The 24,573-nt window shown below is 38.1% G+C and overlaps 1 protein-coding gene across 5 annotated transcripts in view; it reads right to left on the reverse strand.

Annotated features, from left to right (window-relative positions):
- Positions 1-24,573, reverse strand: part of LOC116463116 (utrophin-like) — a 572,404-nt gene that overhangs the window by 397,327 nt on the left and 150,504 nt on the right. For all 5 annotated transcript variants that reach the window (XM_058434468.1, XM_032146075.2, XM_058434467.1 and 2 more), the window contains 9 exons: positions 23,767-23,948; positions 22,624-22,774; positions 21,050-21,169; positions 17,136-17,237; positions 14,216-14,323; positions 13,754-13,933; positions 12,749-12,918; positions 8,574-8,697; positions 5,114-5,201 (listed from right to left, as the gene is read on the reverse strand). In XM_058434468.1, the coding sequence (XP_058290451.1) occupies positions 5,114-5,201; positions 8,574-8,697; positions 12,749-12,918; positions 13,754-13,933; positions 14,216-14,323; positions 17,136-17,237; positions 21,050-21,169; positions 22,624-22,774; positions 23,767-23,948 (1,225 nt within the window). The remainder of the gene's footprint in view (positions 1-5,113; positions 5,202-8,573; positions 8,698-12,748; positions 12,919-13,753; positions 13,934-14,215; positions 14,324-17,135; positions 17,238-21,049; positions 21,170-22,623; positions 22,775-23,766; positions 23,949-24,573) is intronic.

The raw sequence follows: 24,573 nt of genomic DNA on the forward strand, positions 1-24,573 counted from the left end.
AGTCTTTTTTTTTTTTTTTTTTTCATTTTTTTTATTATTATACTTTAGGTTTTAGGGCACATGTGCACAATGTGCAGGTTTGTTACATATGTATCCATGTGCCATGTTGATTTCCTGCACCCAGTAACTCGTCATTTAGCATTAGGTATATCTCCTAATGCTGTCCCTCCCACCTCCCCCAACAGTCCCCGGAGTGTGATGTTCCCCTTCCTGTGTCCATGAGCTCTCACTGTTCAATTCCCACCTATGAGTGAGAACATGCGGTGTTTGGTTTTTTGTCCTTGCGATAGTTTACTGAGAATGATGTTTTCCAGTTTCATCCATGTCCCTACAAAGGACATGAACTCATCATTTTTTATGGCTGCATAGTATTCCATGGTGTATATGTGCCACATTTTCTTAATCCAGTCTGCCTTTTCTAGATAATATATGTTTCCATCCATGCCATGCTTCTACTCTGCTAGTTTATCACCTGAACCAGTGAAATAAGATCAACTACCTTGATCTGTCTAGGCCCGACTTCAGAAAGAAGACCCTTTGTCCTAAGAAAAAAAGACAGCTGGCTAGAAAAACTAGGAGGCAGCTCAGGTCTTGGTGACCAAAGCACAGTGTCATATAAATTAAGAAATGAATGGCGAGGATGCCTTATGCTGGGAAGCAACCTAGTGAGTGCAGGAATATTAAGCCAGCAGCCAGGCTCTAGAAGCATCAGCAAGCCCACTGGGGACCTTGCACATAAATAAGCAAATACCAAAAGACTGAGGCAGCAATAAGATGATCTACTTTAGAAACACATCAGGGAAAACAATGCCACCATTTTTATTACTGAAATCTTATCATTTTATTTGTCCGATATTTTTGAAAAGTAGAGAATGTTCCTAAAAATAATAAAGTCATATATAATAATAGATTTTATCATAGTACTTCCCTTAGTCTAAAATACCTTCAAATCCTCTAAAATGACTATGAAAATGTATGGGAAATCTTCAAAGCAATCTTTCTATTCGGAGGAGAACATGCATACCAAAAAGATGGCTTCACATTTTTATTGAGTAGGAAAGCAATAAAACAATCCTGCTTTATAAACATATATGATCAAAATCCAGGATAATGAGAGCTTGAACTAAAAAAAAAGGCATAAAAACAAAAAGTCATGTACAATCCATAGACAATGCAACTTTGAAAATTTTTATAATACACTGTGTCCACTGAAAATCATAAATGAGGGCATATCATGCTGTCATTTGAATGTGTCACCTATGTCAATTGCAGAAGTTCACTGTTCACCACCATCTCTCAGGTAAGAGAATATGAGACATAAGCAAAGCATTCACATCACAGGCCATGCTGCATTATCCCTGTTAATGGGGAGAGTATACAAAACAAATCACCATTTTCCTAACAATATGAACAATGGAGATATGGGTCGTGCCCCTGCCCCATCATTTCTATTCTAGGTAGGCAAAAGAATAGTAACACCAGCCACATTATCTTTATGTTGGACAATTCATACTAATCAAGGAAGAAAATTAAGTAGGTAAATAAAATTTCTGAGATGGAAAATTTCACTACTCATCTAGAAAACTGGAAAGAGGTGCTCATTTCAAGAACAAGGGCAGTTAAAACAACTTCAGTTATTTTTTCACTGACAACATCTTACAAGCCATTCATTTTGCCTCTTTAAACCAGTTTTAAACATCTGAATCTCCCTTTCTCTAATCCTGAGATACTGCTTGTTACAGTGATGTCCGATAATGATTCAAACACAATTTACATCTTATAAAAGGAAAACTACACATTGTCTTTAAAAACAGTTGTTTTACTCCCAGAGATCCAGAGTTTAAAATTTTCTATTTCTATAAAACACAGAGTTCTTAGAGATGACTAGTCAAAAGGCAAAATCAACAGCATATCACTTTATTAATTGTCTAAAAGAGAGAAAATAGAACACATTCCTGCCACTTAGTCTCACTTGACTTTACACTTCTCAGTCTATCACTATTGGAATCAAGGGAAATGTTTACAAAACATAGGACCTTCACCAAACTTCATGGGCTTATATGCTTAGACAACCACAGTGGGCATCGATTCATAAAGCCACGTTACCCAGATGCCCAACTACTGAATTTTGTTAGATGAGAATCTCTAGGAACAAGATAAGCTAAACGAAGAAAACCAAGTATATCAGCTATGAAAGTCAAATGAAACACACTATTTTATTTTATTTATTTTTATTTATTTATTTTTATATTATTGTTATTACTATTATTATTATTATTATTATTATTATTATTATTATTATTTTGAGACAGAGTCTTGCTCTGTCACCAGGCTGGAGTGTAGTGGTGCGATCTCAGCTCATCGCAACCTCTGACTCCCTGGTTCAGGCGATTCTCCTGCCTCAGCCTTCTGAGTAGCTGAGATTACAGTCACATACCACCATGCCCAGCTAATTTTTGTATTTTTAGTAGAGATGGGGTTTCACCATGTTGACCAGAATGGTGTTGATCTCCTGACCTCGTGATCCACCCACCTCAGCCTCTCAAAGTGCTGGGATTACAGGTGCAAGCCACTGCGCCCCGCCTCACACTATTTTATTTTCTAAAAACATTTTTATGCTCTATGGGATACCTCAAAACTTATGTAAAATGCATTAGGCAGGAAAGACCTATCAGAATTGGCTATGGTGGGCTTTCTGATGGAACTGGTTTCAGAAAAACAGTGACGTGATTATTCAAACTTGGGTTTTACTGAAGAATTTGACATGCCTCCCTAACTGAACTGAAACATACAGACTTTATTCAGTTCAGCTCCCCCATTCCTCAGCTTCCCACTGTTGTCCTAAAAAAAATTTTTAAACAGATGCATCTTTAAAACAAAAAAGAATTAAGGTCCTCTAATGAACGAATTTCTAATTCCACCAATGCATGAAAAAAATGGTAATACAAAATATAAAAGCTTTCCTATGAAATTGGACAAGTATACATTAGGTGACAAAAGCCCCATGTCACCTATTCTCCAGTGTTGCCTTTGGCCTTTTGCAAGTAGCACTTTCATGTGAATTCAATGTCCAGAATGTGTCTATTTAGGACCTGTTTACGGTAAAATTTTATGGACCAAAGCCTATAGTCAGCTAATAACCTAATAGTCACCTGATAAACTAATAGCTAAGAGTCAGCTAATAAACTCCCTCACTCTCCAGACACCAAGGCAAAGAAACACAAGGGTTCCAAGACTTTCCCAAAGATAAGAAACTAGAAAAGGACAAGAGAATCCAAGTTCGCCCATTCCCCCAATCACTGTTATTCTCACTATAACATCACCTCGCACCAACTTCTCATCTACATCAAGTCTCCCCCATCTTCATAATTCTGCCACACTGCTGAACACCTGACAGAAATGGGACTAAATTCAGTACACAGATTCAAGAAGTTATCCCATATTCACATCAGATAAAGCCAGAGTCACCAGGTACAATGCTGAGGTAGAAGTAAAAAATCTACGCTTGTAAAGGAAATAAATTCAACATCCAATGCATTATAATTATTGAATGAACCAGCATCTCAAAGGAAGTTATCATCTGTTTGTGTCTCTGGACCTCTTCAAGTAAATACTGGAAACAGTAACCTCCAGGTGGGATGCCCACAGGCAGGACAACTAAGAGAGTCTGCTAGAATGGATTTTGAAAGAAAATATTAAATACTATTCTATTTAATTTATTTAAAGAGAGAAATTAACCTTTATTAATAATATATGGATTGATAATACATTTGCATAATTTCCAAATAAATGGACATACACTGTCCACATGGTATACAGTCCATATTTTGTGTGTATGTGTATATATCTATATATGTTTGTGTGTGTATATATGTTTCTGTGTGTTTATGTTTGTGTGCATGTGTGTGTATGTGTATACACATATCCAGTATACATACTAAATAAATAAACATATTTGTTAAAGGCTGGAGGCAAAATAATCTAAGGTCAAAACAACATGAACAGTTGTTTTCCGGAGGGAGGAAGGTGACTAACCCAAAAGAGAAATTTCTGGAAAGGTGGAAATTTTCTACATAGTGATGTGTGTGTATAGGTTACACAGGTTTATCTATTTGTCAAAACAGCACAGCTGAGTCATGTATTTCAATGTAAGTAAATTTTACTTCCAAGAAAACTGTAAAAATAGTAATAATTGAGAGGCTGAGGAACCAGTAAAGGTAGAGATAATTCAAGAATGGCAGAATGTTGTCAATTATTGAACTAGGTAACTGATAGAAGGAAGTTCATCATAGTATTCTATTTGCTTTTATATAGTTATATTTTCAATAACAAAAAGTCAAACAATAAAATATTAAATGCTACTGCTTTGAAGATTCTTGTCAAACTAATATTCCTAATTCTGTATAGGTATCTGTACAGGTGTGAAGGAGAGCTACAGCAGCCTTCCAAAGTGCTTACCATTATTAGACCAACGTACATGGAGTGTGAGAAATGTCTTTCAACATTTCTCTAGAACAAAGAGACATTCATATGCAAAACTGCGCACCAAGAATATTAATCTTTAGCTTATTCTAAGTCACTGGGAGCTATAGCGAAAAAAAAAAAGTCTTGGGAGCATTTAAAAATTTCATATATAAGTAACACCTTATCAAACTTAACTATAAAAATACTGTAGTAAACAAATATAATGCATTAAAAGTTATCAAAAATCAAATACCCTTAATGAATTTAATGTAACTTCATTTCCCAAATGTTGCCAAGTAAAGTTTTCTTTTGCCACCACCCTGCAAAACAAATTCCTAATATATAAACCCAAAGGATACAGTTTTAAAATATGCTATGCTAGTGGGTTTTAACTGTTCTGCTAATCAGGGTGTCCAGCCCCGATCCCATATAAAATCAGAACAACTTTGCTTTTATCTGTTTTTTTATAATCAGCTTCAGAATAAAATTTCATTTTTAAAGATTCTGCTGCCTAAAAACATTTTTGAAAACCATTTATCTAGCCAAAAGAGGATTCGAGTATTAAAGCAAAATATTTAATAGGGCAAACTTTAATATTATTCAATGCCACCATCTGAAAAATATGGGGAAAAAAAATCAAGGATCTTACCTTTTCCCATTTGCTCCACAAGGATTTGCCCAGTTTGGTTTAATTCATCTGCTCTGGGGATTCTTTCTCTCTGTTCTTTTCTTAATGCCTGCAAATGAAGTCCCAACATAAGAATATTGCAAACTTTCTCTCAATATAATGTTGCTGTTTTAAATGTTTAAGTTTACTGTCCCTCCTACATTCTTTTTAAATCTGAAAAGGTAAATTCAAACGTAATCATAGCAACGAAAAAGCATTGGTTTCTTTTATAAGAAAAAAAATGTACCTGATAATTATAAGCTCCTATCAGAAGGAAATAATTAAAATTATGTTTTAGATCCAGGATATCTATTCACATATATACCCTGAGTATGCCACGCCATAAAAATAATGGTTTGAGTCAAAAGAATTGAATGTGTTATGACAGAAGTTGCTGAACAAAAATCAACTAGCAAGAAAAAAGGATAGGCTGGGCATGGTGGCTCACACCTGTAATCCCAACACTTTGGAAGGCTGAGGGGGGTGGATCACTAGAGGTCAAGAGTTTGAGACCAGCCTGGCCAACATGGTGAAACCCCATCTCTACTAAAAATACAAAAATTAGCCAAGCGTGGTGGCGCGTGCCTATAATCCCAGCTGCTCGGGAGGCTTAGGCATGAGAATTGCTTGAACTCGGGAGGCAGAGGTTGCAGTGAGCTGAGATCGCACCACTGCACTCTAGCCTGGGTAACAGAGCAAAACTCCCATCTCAAAAGAAAGAAAACAGGAAAAATGGATAGAAATATTTTGAGGCTCAGTATTATCTGTTTGCATTAAGTCTAGGGTTTAATGTAAACTTCAAGCACAATCATATTTCATATGTAATTTTTAAATAATGAAAATAGAAAATATGCTTTAGAACCCAAACCAAAGCATTTTGTTCTTTTTTTTTTTTTCTTTGAAGCAGGTTCTCACTCTGTCACCCAAGCTGGGGTACAGTGACACAATCATGGCCCACTGCAGCCTCAACCTCCTGGGCTCAAGGGATCCTCCCATGTCAGCCTCCCGAGTAGCTGGAGTTACAAGTGCAAGCTCATGCCCAGCAAATATTTTTTTTTTTTACTTTTTGTAGAGACAGGGGTCTCCCTATGGTGCCCAGGCTGGTCTCAAACTCCTGGGCTCAAGCAATCCTCCTGCCTTGTGCTGGAATTATGAGCGTGAGCCATGGCAAGCCCAGCCCGCATTTTGTTCTTTATGTTTGAGGAATGGCTCTTAATTTCATTTTTTTTTTATCTCTATAGTTTGATATTCCCAAGACAAAATTCTTTCCAGAACTAGTAAGAATGAAGCAAGTAAAATCATGTATACACACACAAACACAAGTATATGTGCACACAACTCAGTATTTGAATTTTCTCCCATTCCTCCATCCCCAACTGATTATTTATATATTAACTATTCAAATAGTATCCATCATAATACAATCAAAACTTCTGAGCAACCCATATTACTTCAACCAGACAATCCAGAGAAGAAGCCCAATTCTAAATTCTTTACATCTAAGTGCTATCAAATAAATTCAGCTATCCTACTCTGATTTTCACAAAGTTTATTGTGACTAGGTAGAACAACCTTCTTATAGTCAAAGATCAAGGAATATTAGCAAGAGATTCTAAGAAACACCATTTACTTGTGTCTAACTAAGGATCAATGTAAAAGTCACTATCAAACTGGAGAAAAAGGCAATTGTCTGCTTTTTACAAGTTGATTTTTTGCTACCTCTTAAGATGGCAGGAGACTAGACTACGGATTCTCCACCCAGGTAATTCATCTGTTGGAACAAGATACTCCTTCACTAAATAACAATAATAATAATAAGTTGATCTTTCCTCAGTTTGCAAGAAAAATAAGGGATTAGAGTAATGCTGACATTTTCTTTGTTTTATATATTTTTTCCCAAATCTTTGGCATCTATTACTACTTGTCTGAAACAAAATAAATGAACTCTTAGATAAATATTAAATGAAACACAAAGGAACGCCAGTCACACCTTACATACTTTATCCCCCCAAATGTAGTGACAGTTTCTGCCAGTAAAATTGTTCCTGGGTCACAGGATAGACTTTAAGTTATCAATACTTTGTGGGACTTGTTCCATGAAGATCACTGTTACTACTAAATTTTCTGCCACCTGAATGTCTTTGAGAATTGAGTGGTCAGTGATCATTAAAATCATCTATCCATCTTTCAGAACTGTGAGAAGCATATGAAATGATGTAACACAGGCCCCACTTCTGGCTTTCCCAAATCTCTGTGCAGAGAAGGCTCTGATAAAGGTGCTCCCAGCTCAACCAACTTCCCCATTCCCCCTGCCCACCCAGAATCATCACACTCCTCTTCCGTGAGCCACAAGAGCTTTACCAAGTGCTGAATAAAAAGGGTGCAATGGAAAATTATCTTCAATTTCTAAGCCTGCACAGGCAGACACATAAATAGGCAGACATATAAACAAACAACAGCATAAATGCAAGAAGGGTTTTCATGGAGATATGCCAAAGCCACATGAAGTCAAAAGATTAATCACTGAACTCTTTCTAGCGAGGCTAAGGAAAGCCTCCTGGAGTGGAGACATTTCAACCACACAGAAAGGTGGGCTTAATGGAGGGTCATTATGGACAAAGAAAACAGCTCCCTGTGCTTGGTGTGCCCTAAGCCCTCTTGCAAGTTCGAGCTCAGACCACCTCACCCTCTGGATTTTGCGATTGTAGGGAAGACACCAACAACCCCAGCCTCATCTCAATTCCCATTTCACCCACCACTTTCCAACTTAAACCTTAGATATTTATGCACATCTTGTTTTTAAAATACCCTCCAAACTCTTTAAAATAAAACTCCACTGCTGATACAAAAACCATTGCAGACTTACACCAGGTGCCCAAATAGTTAATGCAGTAATGTGTAGGAGACGTATGAGCACCAAGGACAAAAAAGCTCTGCAAGCTCCCATCACACTCTTCAGAAACACACATAAGCATGGAAAGAAGCAGGGCTAAGATCCCACACCTTTTAATTGTATTTATTTTTTACAACTCTAAAGAAAATATATTGAAGACACTTTTTGATTTAAAATAGTTTGTTGTATTCCAAAGGCAAAACATCTTCAGCATAATGTTAATATAAAGTCATAAATTATTAGATACCAGATTAAGGGTGATCTAAACTAACTAAAAAGTAGTACCACTAACTGGATCACCACAAGAAGTATTACTCACTGTACATCTCAATGATTGACAAAGAGGAAAAAAAACCCTCCTCCAAATAGGGATCTGATGACAGCTAGCATGAATGGATTCAAAATTCACTACAATGTACTAAAAGCTACCTTCTGCCTACATTTATTTTACAGGAGGCTTTTGAATTCCATAATGTCTTTATGCCAGCAGAAAATCCAGCATGATGAACTATTTTATGCACTAGGATATATGTGGTTTATGTTTTTTACCTTCAACTTCTTTTTCATTTCGGAAGTGTCTTGCATCTTCATATACTCTTTTATCTCTGTGGTCTGAATGGCAGTTTTCGATTTCAAAATCCAGTTCAACAGCTCTGCACTTATAGCATCAAACCTGTTTGAAGATTCAGAGGTAACCATTTGTCATGTTTTCTTCTATCGTTTTACTTGACTCCAGAAACAGCAACTCAAATGCTTATCAGGAATACGTTTTTTTATCACTCCCCCAAAAACAGCAACCCAGAAATAGGGTAACCATGCAAAATAAGATCATATATTTACAATTAAAAGTATGAAAAGAGTAATAATATTATAGAGTTAATAAATAATTGAAAAAAAATAATTAAATAATTTGCTGTTGTTGTTGTTTTTTCGAGATGAAGTCTCGCCCTGTTGCCCAGGCTTGAGTGCAATGGCAAGATCTCGGTTCACTGCAACCTCCGCCTCCCGGGTTCAAACGTGATTCTCCTGCCTCAGCCTCCCAAGTAGCTAGGATTATAGGTGCCCACTACCATGCCCAGCTAATTTTTGTATTTTTAGTAGAGACAGAGTTTCACCATGTTGGCCAGGCTGACCTCGTGATCCGCCTGCCTCGGCCTCCCAAAGTGCTGTGATTACAGTCATGACCCACCATGCTCAGCCTTAAACAAAAATTTTTAAAACTTTATATATTAAAACAATTTTTACTTTATAAAGAATCACTTGTATTTTTATAAATGCTTGTAGATAATAAAAACCAGATTTGGTTAGATAATCAGCAAAGAACAAGTACAGACATTACTAAACTTAACATCTTCTTTTGTTCAATATGTAATGACTGAGCCTTACTAAATGTCAGGCATTGGGCTGGGCTCTTGATATGAAAGTGAACCAGATACAAATCTCAGCTCCCAAGGAGCTTCTAGTCTAGTCTAGTAAGCAATGGAAAGTAACAGGCAATAACAAAAGAATTTGCTAGGTGCTAATCCAGGAATTCACAGGAATGGCTTCTAATCCACTTGGGGCATGGATGGCTTCCTAGAGAACAACAGCATTACACTGAGGAGTTTCCCTTGCCAAAGGAAAGCAAAGAAAGAGAAGATCACATTTTGCAAACTGCAAGTATTAGTTAGGCGTGTCTGGAATAATGAGTACGGAACTCACAAGGGAGGGACAATTGACGATGTGGCCAAGAATCACATGGACCAGCTACGGGAAGGCCCTGCAGGACATATTAAGGAGTTTGGACTTAACTCAAAGGCAGCTGAGAGCCAAGGGAGAGTTCTATGCATGGAACTGACATGATTCTATTTATCCTATTTATCCTTTAGTGTTCACCGAGGAGAAGGCATTAAAGAGAGACAAGAGCCGAGAACAGGCTGTGGAAGCAACGGGGGTCACAACTAAGATAGTAACAGTGGGAAGGAAGACGAAAGGACAGGTTTGAGAGGAGTTGAGAAGGTTGGTCAAAACCAAAGCAAGGAGGAACAAGAGAAGCCACGATCACTGATTGCTGGCCTTCTACCCGGCCCCTTTCTAAGTGTTTTATGTCTATTATTAACTCAAGGAATCCTCACCAGCACCCTAAGAAGTATACACTATTATTATCCCCTTTAGAGATTAAGGCACTGCGCTCACAGAGGTTTTCAGTAACTCTCCCATGTAATAAAGCTAACAAAGGGTGAGGCTGGGATTCAAACCAAGACTGTCTGTCTTCTTAACTAGTACCCTCCCCACAGAGCTTCTTGGTACGTTAAGCAGTGGCACAAGTCGTTACTGCTGATTCTTGTGAGAAACTTTGCTTAAAGGTTTCTGGTGAATTATGAATATTTTATCTTTTCATCAAGATAGATTTTCCCTGTGATATGTGAGGGATTTTGTGATGCTCTAGATAAATATCTGGGGTCAAGGTATTGCTCAAACAGGGATACGTTCCTCCCGTCATCTTAACAGCAGCTTTCTATTTAATATTTCAGAGAAGAGACAGCCATCTAAAAATCGCACGTTTACAATGACCTTGGAGAGTCAGTCAGCATCTGCTCTCAATATGGGCAAGAGTGACGCAACGATCACAGGTCACAGGAACAGGTATCTACATTCTAGGAAATGACTGTCCCACTGTACCTTGAGCTGGTAAAAACCACCACCACAGCAGCACCAGGGGAAGAGAAGTAGAAATGAGCCACCATTTTTTAAACATATATTTTAAACTAGGCATTAAGCAGTCATTTAAGGCCCTTGATTATTGGGGTAGTCCATTTTAAGTCCATTTAAGTCCCTTTTAAGGCAAACTAATAGTGGTTTCTAGAGCACATAGAAGATATAAAAGGGTCTGGAAACCATGTTAATAAGAATGGTTAAGGATCCCCTGCACTTTATGACAATAAAAACTGGGATATAAACACTATCTTCAAAGACTGAGGAGGTCACATATTGAAAAAGTGGCTCCATATCCCTCCAAAAGAGCTAGCACATGTAGGTAGACTTAGACGGGGCAGAATGTGAGCATAAAAATGACCTTTCTAATAATGAGATTTAACTGTAATGAATGGATGTATTCAAGCCTCTATTTGTCCAAGAATTCACTGAAGGAATGTCTGCCTCAGTCAAGTGATGGAGTCGATAACTGTAGTCCTCGCAGCTGGTTGCCCACACGACAGACACACCCTCTCCATAATTCTTCCTTGCTGTTGGAGTCCCCAAAACGCAACTACAGAGACTCGAAAGGCCAGATAGTTTCAACTTCCCATGCACCAGGGGATCAGGGAGAGCAGCGCAGGAGTCTGCTAATAAGACAAGGCTAAGGGTAAAAGCCTTAGAATGACAAGAATGACAAGAGACTGCAGATGGGGGGTTGCTGAACCACACCCTTCCATTAAAACAGACCTTCCCTACCTCCAGAACTTTTGTAATATGGGATCACCAATGATCTCATTGTTTAAGACACTTCGGGCACGGTATTCTCTTTCTTGCAGCACAATGTACCCTATACAATACAGTCGTGTTTAAGATTTCACAGTTATGTACTCTAGTCTTTGACAACCTGCTGTGCTTCCAAATGCACAAAGTCAGTATTGGAGAGACACGCTGCCAGATATACCTGGCAGATAATATCCACTGAGGAAATGTGAGATCTATGCTCATATTAACATTAGGAGCATCTTTTTCCTGTGCTGTCTTGGCTCCAAAAGTAAAGGTTCCATAGCTGCTGCTTGCAACTCGGAGGTACACTGGTCCTACAAGGAGATGCTATTAAGAGGCAGAAACACAGACTTATTATCAAAATAAAAACCATCTGGTAATATTGGAATGCTGCTTTGTCTAACAAAAGCTAGGTTGGAGAAAGCATATAATTTTTATTCAGGCCCAAAATAATTGCCCATTTACCCAAGCATGAGTTCTGCTGTAAGAGGGAGAGAATAACAGTACTACTCAAAGACTGTTTTGAGGATTACCTGCTGTAGTTATGTCAGGTACAGTACCTGCACACAGTATAGTTGAATAGAATAGCTGACATCAATAAAAGCTCAATATATGTCAGCTGTGATTATTCTTCTTCTAGAGATCCTGAGTTTTCTTTTGAATCAATAAGACTAAAAGAAATATTTTATGACAAAGATGGATCTTTAAGCCAAATACAAAGAATATGTTAATTAATCTGACAAAGAAAATAACAAAGGAAACAACAAAACATGAAAAAGAATAAGAGAGAAAGGGGAGAAAAAAGGACACTAGAAATGAATTATTTCCCTGAATTAAGTACTTTTTAACGGTGAGAGGAGGAAAGAGATTCACCAAGAATACGGATGTCTACCTAAAGCAAAATTGTCAAGTTGTGACAGTGAAAGAAAGAATAAAAAGACAGTCATGGACAATCATATCCTTCCAAGGAGAATGACGGGAAAGAAAGAAAGAAAGAAAGAAAGAAAGGTTCAATCACAAAGTTCTCCCAATTGAACATAGGATAAAAACACAAAATCATGCAAGAAAATTTAGATGCTTAGCTAGTGCCAACTAGAATATTCAGGAGATAGGGGCAGCGAGTGGTTCAGTAGTTGACTTTTAATAATAATTATTATTATTATGTCTAGATTTGCCTATGATTAATGATTAGTACAAAATAGGTACCAAGTAGAAAATACAGTATGTGCAATATTGGATTGAACAATTTCTCTATCTCTTCTCACTTTTTCTTAACTTCAATATCCACATGGATCTGTCTCTTCTTTGGGGGAGGAGGAGGAGGCAGTTCCTGCTTAGATTTTTTTGTAGTTGCTTGTTCTCTTACACGAACAGTCTCCAAAAGGTCCTTCTGAGGAATCTGAGACATCCCCAGCTTTGCTACAGCCTGAGTCACCTGAAATAAAAGCCATCCAAAATTTCAATTTTTGTAACTGCTTCACTGAGATATAATTCACATGCTATAAAATTCTTTCTTTGAAATATATAACTTAATGGTTATTAGTACATTTATACTGTTGTATAATCATCCTCACGCTCTGTCTCCAGAACATTTTATCACCCCAAAAAGCAATCTCATACCCATAAACCATCACTCCCCATTCCCCACTCCCACCAGTGGCAACCACGCATTTACTTTCTGTCTCTGTGGATATTTTTCCCTTGTGGACATTTCCTATGAATGGAATCATAGTGCATATAATCTTGCGATTGGCTTCTTATACTTAGCATAGTGTTTTCAAGATTCATCTATGTTGTAGCATGTGTCAATACTTCATTCTTTTGTATTATCAGATAATATTGTATACATACACCACATTTTGTTTATCCATTCATCTGTGTATGGATATTTAAGTTGTTCCACTTTTTGGCTATTATAAATAATGCTGCTAAGAATATCTGTCTACAAACCAATGTTTTATGTTTGACTAATTCATTAAAATATTTTTAAGATTAATAAGATTACTTAAGATTGAAGATGTTAAGATTATTTATTGGCTAAGTGTAATCAGTTACTATGAATTAAATTACAGGATATTAAGACAATCTATTAAAACTTACTTTAGAAAACTGAAGGTGATTTTCACATGTCAATTTTTCATCAGGTATAAGGAACCAACTTTTTAGTTTGTCTACTACTCTTTTATTTCATACAAATTAAAACTAACCTGAACATTTAAACTTTAAATGTTTACTTCATGGCACAACATATGATCTAAATCAAAAAGTACCTGGTTGGAGGAATCTTCTAGTCTCTGAACCAAAGAATCCCATCTTTGAGTCAGTTCCTCTGAGTCACTGTTGATCTTCTTAGATGCCTTGGAATTATCAAGTAATTGTCCCACATCCTGGCCAATCTCACTCAGCTGATCTAATGTTTGACGCTTCATTTCCATGTCTTCCTTCAAAATCTAGTATTTCAGATATTTATTAGATGACTCTTTTTAACAGGACTTTATCTTTCCTTCCCCAGCCAAGAATTTTAAACATGTATATTTTATAGTAAAATGTACATGCTTTGCAGTTCACTATGCTAAAAGGCAAGACTCGTGGTTCCAGATTGTTACAGGGCAGCAGTCTAATGCTAGGTAATGAGCTGTAATCTGCATTCACTAAATTGTATTAACCATTAGCTATAAAACATTAAGGGATCATAGGCTTACAACACAGATGCTGACAACCCCATCACTTACAGCCAGACGTCGAACACTGACACTTAGTTCCTTTTGGTCTTTGAAGTTGCTTGTCTGGACTTTATTTAAAGCCTCTTCTTTTTCGGTTAACCAAGCTTTCAACAAGCACTACAAGTAATAACAAAAGTTGAACTTTATCTGCAGAATCATTTGGTAATTCAATTAAATCATGCATCCAAATTTCTAACTTTTATTTTATTAGAGGCTTCACCCTTACCTGGGGATAAGAAGGCCTTCAAACACCTAAGTCTGAGGGACAAATGACCCAGAAAGATACCTTTCTTTAAAATATTTTCCTTTTCAGATTTGTAACAGAACAATCTGACATTAGCCTCATACCCAGGGAATGAAACCTAATTTCAAGGAGATAGGTGGAGGGAAAAGGGAAAATCCAACTACGTAAGTCTCCAAAGGAATTACATTTTAACTTTCTAGAGGCAGAAGAAAGCTCAGAGATTGTCTTGTCCCAGCACCTCATTTTAGAAAGGAAGGAAAGAGAAGTCAAGTTACATGTCCCAGATCACTTGGCTAGTTAATGGCAGAGCTGGATCCAGGGTCCACACTCCAAAACCAATGGTCTTTCCATGGCATCATGTAGGAAATCCACACTAGCATTCAAGGTTCAACAGCAGTTATGATTAAAGGAGGGAGTCTGAAGATCGCCCAAAGCCCATATAAAGATTTTTAAACTTCATTGGCCAACAATGCATGTTTTCTGAGCAGAGGATATTCAATCATGTAGAGAGATAATCCTGAAGAAGGGATAGAAAACAACTGTAGCTACACTGTGATAATTTTTCCCAAAATGTAGCATTTAGGGCAGAAACCCTTTTCTATTTAGTAGCGAGGAAAAAAACTTGGTTCTGTATTTGCAATGGAATCAATTCTTTCTCAGTGATTTTATTTATCAATTAAATATTTAACAACTATTCCTTGCCTCTATATTTCACCCCCCAATGGATACTGTCCTCAATCTAGTGAGGCTGGTAAGATATGCACATAAATAATGATGCCACAAGACAGAACATGTAGATACTACACACACACACAAAAGGTATAGTTAAAATGTCAGATCATTGTAGAACATGATGAAAGGTCAGTTTAAAACCTAAAGTGATACAAGTGACTGAAATACTAGTACTCTATTTTTAAACTTTTTTTATCATCAAATTAAAATTATTTCCAAATTTGCAATTAGTTTACTGGATAGAAGAGTAACACAATGGTTTTCTCTAGCAATTGATGTCCTCTACTGCAATTATTATTATTACTATTATTTTTATTTTTTGAGACAGAGTCTCACTCTGTCACCCAGACTGGAGTGCAGTGGTGCCATCTCAGATCACTACAACCTCTGCCTCCTGGGTTCAAGCGATTCTCCTGCCTCCATAGCCTCCCGAGTGGCTGGGATTACAGGTGCCCACCACAGGCCTGGCTAATTTTTTGTATTTTTAGTAGAGACAGGTTTCACCATGTTGGTCTGACCTCAACTGATCCGCGCGCCTCGGCCTCCCAAAGTGCTGGGATTACAAGCGTGATCCACTGTGCCCAGCCTTTCTCCTGTCATTACTGAAGTAAAATTTTAACTATTCTATGAGACTTTTTGGCCTAAATACAAGGTTCACAATAAACGTAAATATTTATAAAGTGAAATGTAAATATTTGTAAAGCGAAATGTAAACATTTCAGAAATCAGAATCAGGTCCCTTTGTGATTCCTAAGAAGAAAAATATGACCACAGATTGAGGGAGGGGGAAGTAGTCATTAACAATTTATATTTGGACAAATTCTGCAACCTACATTTTAAGATGTACTATCTGCCACCATATTTAGTAAGCCACAAAACATCATACACTTGAGTTTTTTCCCCTGAAGAGAATATAGTTGCTTCTTATAGATGGAAATGAAATGCATTTAAAAGAATCAAAATGGACACTGAGAGATGTGGGAATAGAGTATTTGCTTTTTTTTTTTTTTTTTTTTTTTTTTTTGAGTGTGTCTCTTGTCTCCCAGGCTGGAGTGCAATGGCACTATCTCGGCTCACTGCAACCTCCACCTCCCGGGTTCCAGCAATTCTCCTGCCTCAGCCTCCTGAGTAGCTGGGATTACAGGTACCCACCACCAGGACTGGCTTATTTTTATATTTTTAGTGGAGACAGGGTTTCACTATGTTGGCCGGGCTAGTCTCGAACTCCTGACTTCAAGTGATCCACCCGCCTCAGCCTCCCAAAGTGCTGGGATTACAGGCGTGAGTCACCCTGCCTGGCCAGTATCTACTTATTTTTTAAAACCACAATTGCTTGGCATTTGGGGAGAAAAGTTTTGTATTTTGTTTCAATGGTTGCTTTTCTGGAAAGACAGAGAACGAGCAAAGAGCCACCACTCCTACTGAAAAATTAAGGTGGCAGCTTGTACAACAGGTTCATTCGCTGTGATGACAGTGAAAAAAATATGCAATTAACCCAGTGTTAAATCAAAGGTGTTGCTAAATAATATTTTCTCATTAATTTCAATACTTGTTAAAAATCAAGAAAAAATCTAGGGAATTAAAGTTCACAATGTGTTGAGTGGATTCATTACTCATTATTTACTGAGCACAAACTATATGCTAGGCATTGTGTTGATACAAATTCAAATACATCACCCAACACAAATCCACTAATCATGAAAATAGCATATCTAAGTACTAACATTCCAAGTAATTGAAAACAGGTCAAATTAATGGAGCCAAATGACATAATCTCTGTGAATAAGCTTCATGATCAGTTATAAACTGGATAGAAATTTGATCTTTAAAATAATTATTTATATATTTTCCTTTCAAAGAAAAGTAAACAAGGCAACTTTATTCTAATGTCACAATAAAAGATGGGTTACTTTTCACCATTTATTTTGCCCCTTATGGAAAACAGTTTCATACCTGTTCTTCCAATAATTCCTGCCACAATATATTGATTTCTTGTAACCTATTCCAGCGTTCTTCAGTCCAACGGCATACTGCTGTCCAGCGCTCACCAAGTTTCTAGAAAAAGGAGAAACCATCCTTTGTCAACACAGCCTTAAGAGAGTTATCACAATCCTTGAAGAAATTCACGATTTCCATTGTTCTTTATTATAGCATAACAACTTATAAAAAGTATTTTTATAAAAATTGCTTTAAAATAATACAGACTAGGCCTAGAAATGTATGAATCAGAAAAACTAATTTCCATAGAATTGAACAAATGATTTTACATAGCTAGAAACTAACATAACTAGAACTCTATACTCTGAATCTTTGACTCCAAACCTGCTCTTTCTATTTCATTGTGGTTTTTATGAGAATATGACATTTTTACATATTATTAAAAAATAAAACAAACATATCTACTTTTTGTGCTTCAAATTTTTCAAATTTTTAGCTAAAAAAAACCAGCATGTCTGTTATATTCCTTAACTCTCTTTTACATGCCAAGAAAATTTTCATCTGTAGTACCAAAATTACGAAAAATGTTTAACTTATAAAAACTGTTTTGAATAAGAGAATTTTTACGAGACTATAAAAAAATCAAATGATTTGTTCTGTTTACATTATGTGATCCATAAAAAAATTCCCCATAAGTTACATAAACTAGCAACAGAATCTTACTAGTATCAGCAATACTAAATAAATTTTATTAATTATAAAAAATCACTCTTCATGATTATTTTCTCCCAAAATCATTTTATTACAATTTTATAAATAATGATCAACAAATGTTAAAATTTATTTTTATACTATATACATGTGAACAAGAATTATTTAATTCATACTATACTATTTTGATACTTAATATGAGAATAAGCTTTTCATAGTACAAAGGGGGAGAAAACTTAAGAGCCAGAAGATAGATTTCCAGTCTCAGCATGATAACTCATTGTCTATTTAAATCTCCAGAGGACTACTTAACCTCTCTGAATCTCAGATTCCTTACTGCTAAATAGTCAAGGCATGAATACTTAGCTCTCAGGTTATAATAACTAACTACTGCGTATAAGTCTTAGAACCACTGGCTGACTAAATATTACAAAAGCAAAAGGACCTCACATGATGAAATTACAGTTTGGATTTCCTCACTTAATGAGGCATCATATTTAAATAAATTGGCAATGTCTTACCAGAAAATCCAAGTATTGTTCAAATGAAATACCAATAAATTTATTTGTTAAAGACTTGTAAAGATCCACTATTGCCTTTGTGCAAAAAGAAGCAATTATGGGAGGTTTCCAAAACTGTTGTTGAAATTCACATATTAATCTACCAAAAACACTGAGATATTGAATCCTACTAGGTGAAATTCTCAAACTTTACTATGCACATAATTTTTCTCACATTGCGAATTCACTGCATCCCTCCCTCACCTAGATTTAGGTAGTGGGTAGAGCCTAGGAATCTACATTTTAACAAGCTCCTCAAGTGCTTCTGAGAAGAAGTCAGTGGATCACTGAATAAGATCAGTTCCTGTGTGATATGGTTTGCCTGTGTCTCCATCAAATCTCATCTTGCATTATAACTACCACAATTCCCACACTTTTTGAGAGGAACTTGGTGGGAGGTAATTGAAGCATGGGGGCAGGTCTTTCCCGTACTGTTCTCATTATAGTGAATAAGTCTCATGAGATCTGATGGTTTTATAAAAGGGAGTTTCCCTGCACAAGCTCTCTCTCTTTGCCTGCCACCATGCATGTAAGACATGACTTGCTCCTCCTTCCCTTCTGCCATGATTGTGAGGCCTCCCCAGCGATGTGGAACTGTAAGTCCATTAAACCTCTTTTTCTTCCCAGTCTCAGGTTTGTCTTTATCAGCAGCATGAAAATGGACTAATATAGTAAATTGGTACCAGTAGAGTGGGGTGCTGTTGAAAAGATACCCCAAAATGTAGAAGTGACTTTGGAACTGAGTAACAAGTAGAGGTTGGAAACATTTGGAGAGCTCAGAAGAAGTCAGAAAAATGTGGGAAAATTTAGGGTACCTGTGGAAGAAATTTCTAAGCAGCAAAGCATTCAGGATATGACTTGGGTGCTGTTAAAAGCATTCAGTTTTATAAAGGAAACAGATCATAAAAGTTTGAGAAATTTGCAACCTGACAATGCAATAGAAAAGAAAATCTCATTTTCTGAGGAGAAATTCAAGCTGGCTGCAGAAATTTACATAAGTAACAAAGAGGCAAAAGTCAATCACCAAGACAATGGGGAAAACATCTCCAGGCATGTCAGAGGTCTTCACATCAGCCCCTCCCATCACAAGCCCAGAGGCCTAGGAGGAAAAAATGGTTTTGTGGGTTGGGCTCAGGGTCCCCATGCCTTGTGCGGAGGTACTTGGTGCCCTGCATCCCAGCTGCTCCAGCCATGACTAAAAGGGGCAAAGGTACAGCTCGGGCCATGGCTTCAGAAGGTGCAAGCCACAAGCCTTGGCAGCTTCCATGTGGTGTTGAGCCTGCAGGTACACAGAGGTCAAGAATTGAGGTTTGGGAACATCCACCTAGATTTCAGAGGATGTATGGAAACACCTGGACGTCCAGGCGGAAGTTTGCTGCAGGGGTGGGGCTCTCATGGAGAACCTCTGCTAGGGCAGTGCAGAAGGGAAATGTGGCCCAAACAGAGTCCCTACTGGGGCACCACCTAGTGAAGCAGTGAGAAGAAGGCCACTGTCCTCCAGACCCCAGGGTGGTAGATCCACTGACAGCTTGCACCGTGCACCTGGAAAAGCCACAGACACACAACACCGGCCGATGAAAGCAACCAGGACGGGGCTATTTCCTGCAAAGCCACAGGGACAGTGCTGCCCAAGACCATGGGAACCTACCTCTTGCATAAGCGTGACCTGGATGTGAAACATGAAATCAAAGGAGATCATTTTGGAACTTTAAGATTTGACTGCCCCACCAGATTTCATACTTGAATGGGGACTCTAGCCCTTTTGTTTTGGCCAATTTCTCCCATTTGGAACAGATGTATTTACTCTTTGCCTGTACCCCCATTGTATCTAGGAAGTAACTAACTTGCTTTTGACTTTGCAGGCTCATAGGCAGAAGGGACTTGCCTTGTCTGAGATGAGACTTTGGACTGCGGACTTTTGAGTTAATGCTGAAATAAGTTAAGACTTTGAGGGTGGTGTTGGGAAAGCACGATTGGTTGTGAAATGTGAGGACATAAGATTTGGGAGTGGCCAGGGGCGCAATGATATGGTTTGCTTGTGTCCCCATCCAAGTCTGATCTTGAACTGTAACTCCCACGATTCCTACATTTCAAGTGAGGAACCCAGTGGGAGGTAATTGATTCATGGGGGCAGGTCTTCCTCTTGCTGTTCTTGTGATAGTGAGTAAGTCTCATGAGATCTGATGGTTTTAAGAAAGGGAGTTTCCCTGCACAAGCTCTCGCTCTTTGCCTGCCACCATCTATGTAAAATGTGACTTGCTCCTCCTTCCCTTCCACCATGATTGTGAGGTCTCCCCAGCCACATGGAACTGTAAGTCCCTTAAACCTCTTTTTCTTCCCAGTCTCAGGTATGTCTTTATCAGCAGCGTGAAAACAGACTAATACACTGTGCTTCCAAATCTTGTCATTATGCACAAGGAAGCTGGGGACTGCAACCAACCCCACTCATTCACCCCAAGAGCTGAAGTAAAGGAATCAATACTTGGGTACTCCTGTAGCCCACACACTGTAGAACCCCAACTGGGAAGTACAACCAAAGGTAGGTTTTTCTACCCTTCTGGATAAAGAATGAGAAAGGACATGAAGAACAAGGGCAATATGTAATTGGGTCTCAGACCACAGGTCCCTCAGGATTATCCAACTTTACAGCACCCTTACCTGTAACTGGTCTTCTAGGATAGCTGTAGCACTCTCACCACTGTTTTCATCAACAATGACCACCATGTGAGTTAGTGAATTTACTTTCACCTGTTCAGCCTCAAGATCACTTTGCAAACTCTAGAGAAAAAAATGAAGATAAACCATTATTTCTACTTTCCCATTTACCTATCTAAAATGCACTCAGTTGTCAATAGTAATTAAGGATAGTTAATGAGGCATCATATTTAAATTTCCAATCATTACCCAAGTGTTCTACTAATGAAACTAATCCTATTATACATCCTTACATTCCATTATCAACAAAGGCAGTTTGAGGATGAGGATGCAGTGTTATAACAGACTGCAAATGGAGATATCACCACTTTTATTCAAGTTCTGGCCCTCCCTCAGAATTTATAGCATAAAGGAGTTGAGTGTCCATACTAGGAATTAATACAAAAATGTAGAAGTGGTAAAGCAAAAAAGTCCAGCGCTTAAATAAACCAAGTCAGAGATCATTTTATCTAGTGTAGGACAGTATAAAGAGATAAGTAGAATGCTACATGACAGTCAAAAGTTACTCTGATTAGCTACCCAGTAAAGCAGTTAAGGAACTATGGACACCTTAGATTCTCTCACCTTTTCCATGGGAAGAGCATAGTCAATTGGATACATGTGTACAGAAAATGTATAGGCTGGGCGTGGTGGCTCACACCTGTAATCCCAGCACTTTGGGAACCCAAGGCAGGCAGATCACTTGAGTTCAGGAGTTCAAGACCAGCCTGGCCAACATGGTGAAACCCCAACTTTACTAAAAATACAAAAAATTAGCTGGGCATGGTGGCACACGCCTATAGTCCCAGCTACTTGGGAGCCTGAGGTGGGAGAATTGCTTGAACCCAGGAGGCAGAGGTTGCAGTGAGCTGAGATTTTCCCATTGCACTCCAGCCTGGGTGACAGAGCGAGACTCCATCTCAAAAAAAAAAGAAAAGAAAGAAAATTTATTTAAACACTCTCAATAATGTTCTCAAATGCTTCTCAGAGTTGTGTTTAATGTATCCCTAAAGTTTTACATATCAGTTACCTCAATGTTTCACTGATCAATAAAAGTCTTCAATTTACAGAGAGCAAATTTTATTCTATCTTTCCTTTTCTTGACTATGAAAAGTTTATCTCCTAAACTTGTGACCAAATTAAATTGCCCACGCAATTTTGGTTCCTAACTTAAAGGCCCTGACGCTTTCCTGGATCAGAGACGAAGAATTTGCTCTTCACCCACACACCACGTGAACGACAACATGCTTGGGTTCTTAGCCACTTACAGGGTCAAAAGAACCCTTCTCCAATTGTATGAAAGCTACGTACTTTCATAAGAAAACTGCACATCACATATAAAGTTTTACCCTGCCCTTTTATCCCTGGCTCAGAAATGTCTCATCCCCATCAATTCCACCCTGTGAGCTGCTAAATGAAGAGAACCCTGAAGAAGTGTCCCAACTTCATGTTAATGATAGACGTCATCAGCCTCTGAGATGCTAAGTGCTGCTCTTTCATATTTGATAAGGTATAAAAGAAATATGAGACAGATTTACTTTATGTTCTTCTAGCAGCTTTTGTAGAGATTTTACATCATCGTCCAGGGGGCAAGTTTCCATCTTCTGAATGCGCTCCTCTGTGAGTGTTAACCAGGCGGAGAGCTGCTGCAGTTGCTTCTTCTGCAGTTCCATCAGCACGTCGTGCAGCCTGTCCGTGGGGAGCACAACATTATTCCTACAAGCCTTTTCCCTTTGCAAAGTCAAATATACATTCTGGGCACCGGAGATACAGGGCAAGGGAAGACACCTTGTCTAAACATTCAAGGTAGCATTTAGTCTTTAAATATAGAAGCCAGGAAAGTAAACTTTTATTTTTTCCTAAATGGAGTTCCTTAAATGCAGACAAAGAATGCAAATAGCAGCACCCTGTATTCATATCAGAATCATTGTTTCTTCGATCAGGAATTCCTGCTTATTAAATAGGCGGAAGTGGCAATGAATGCAGTTTGCTCCTTAAGACACAATACATGAAATAAAATAAACCATGAGAAAGCTTTAAAATAAAAGTCACAAAACGGAAAAATAGATCAATGCTACATAGTCCTGTCTTCACACCAAGTTAATGTTTAGCTGATTTTAATATTGCAAATAAGTAACTGCCCATATGAAATGTCTTTTCCTTTTTTTGGAAACAGTCTCACTTTGTTACCCAGGCTGGAGTGCAGTGGCTGAATCTCAGCTCACTGCAATCTCCATCTCCTGAGTTCAAGCGATCCTCATACCTCAGCCTCCCAAATAGCTAGGATTACAGGCGTGGCCCACCATGCCCAGCTAATTTTTGTATTTTTAGTAGAGACGGAGTTTCGCCATGTGGCCCAGGCTGGTCTCAAACTCCTGGCCTCAAGTGATCCACCCGCGTCGGCCTCCCAAGTGCTGGGATTACAGGCACGAGCCACCACGCCTGTCCTCTTTTCCCTTTTTGTTAAGTTCTGTATTCCAACTTTTACCTTTTGGTATGGCTAACATATCAAAGGGGAAACAAAGATCATGCAGAATTCCAGCAATATTTCCCATAGAGTCTTACTTTTCCAAGGCAAGTTCTGTAATCATCTTGCTTTCACAGACATGCAGACATCTACTAGAGCTCAACTGTGCAAAGCAGCCTGTGGAATTAAGTGCATTTCTTGGCTTTCCACTCACCGGGACTGTCTGTCCATACTCTCCACCCTAAGAGCCTCCCATCTAGCATTCAGCAGGGTCATCTGTTCCTGAATCTCAAATTCCTCTTCGTCTGACAGAGCTCCTTGTGTTATCAGTTGGTTGCCTGCCTGCAGGACGCTGCCCACACTGCTCTGGTGTGCAGTCAGTTCCATCATAAAAGCCTAGAAAGGGACATTGTTATAATTTGTGAGCTACTCAGTGCAAAAAAAAAGAAAGAAAGAAAGAAAACTGAACAAATTGCTAATGCCTAACCTAAATGTCAGTGATGCAGAAAAAGGTAGCCTAGTAGAGCACAAATAAAATAGACATTGACCCCATTTTTTAAGCTCTGAAAATAGGAATAAACACCTGCCATAAGTTAAAAGAGAAATAGCTCGAAGCAAGGAATGTTGCATCTGATAATACCAGCTATTTTAAAGTAAATGCTGACTATGCTACTCATTGATCATGAACATGGAATTCTAAATAAATATAATAAATAAAAGGCCGAGTGTGGTGGCTCACACCTATAATCCCAGCACTTTGGGAGGCTGAGGCAGGTGGATCACCTAGGCCAGGAGTTCAAGACCAGCCTGGACAACATGGTGAAACCCCGTCTCTAACCAAAAATACAAAAAATTAGCCAGGTGTGGTGGCACATGTTTGTGGTCTCAGTTACTTGGAAGGCTGAGGCACGAGAATCGCTTGAAGCCAGGAGGTAGAAGTTGCAGTGAGCCAAGATCGCGCCACTGCACTCCAGCCTGGGTGACAGAGTAAGACTCTGTTAAAAAAAAAATTATATATATA

The sequence above is a fragment of the Hylobates moloch genome, unplaced genomic scaffold, assembly GCF_009828535.3.
Source record: "Hylobates moloch isolate HMO894 unplaced genomic scaffold, HMol_V3 SCAFFOLD_26, whole genome shotgun sequence".
Classification (NCBI taxonomy): Eukaryota; Metazoa; Chordata; class Mammalia; order Primates; family Hylobatidae; genus Hylobates; species Hylobates moloch.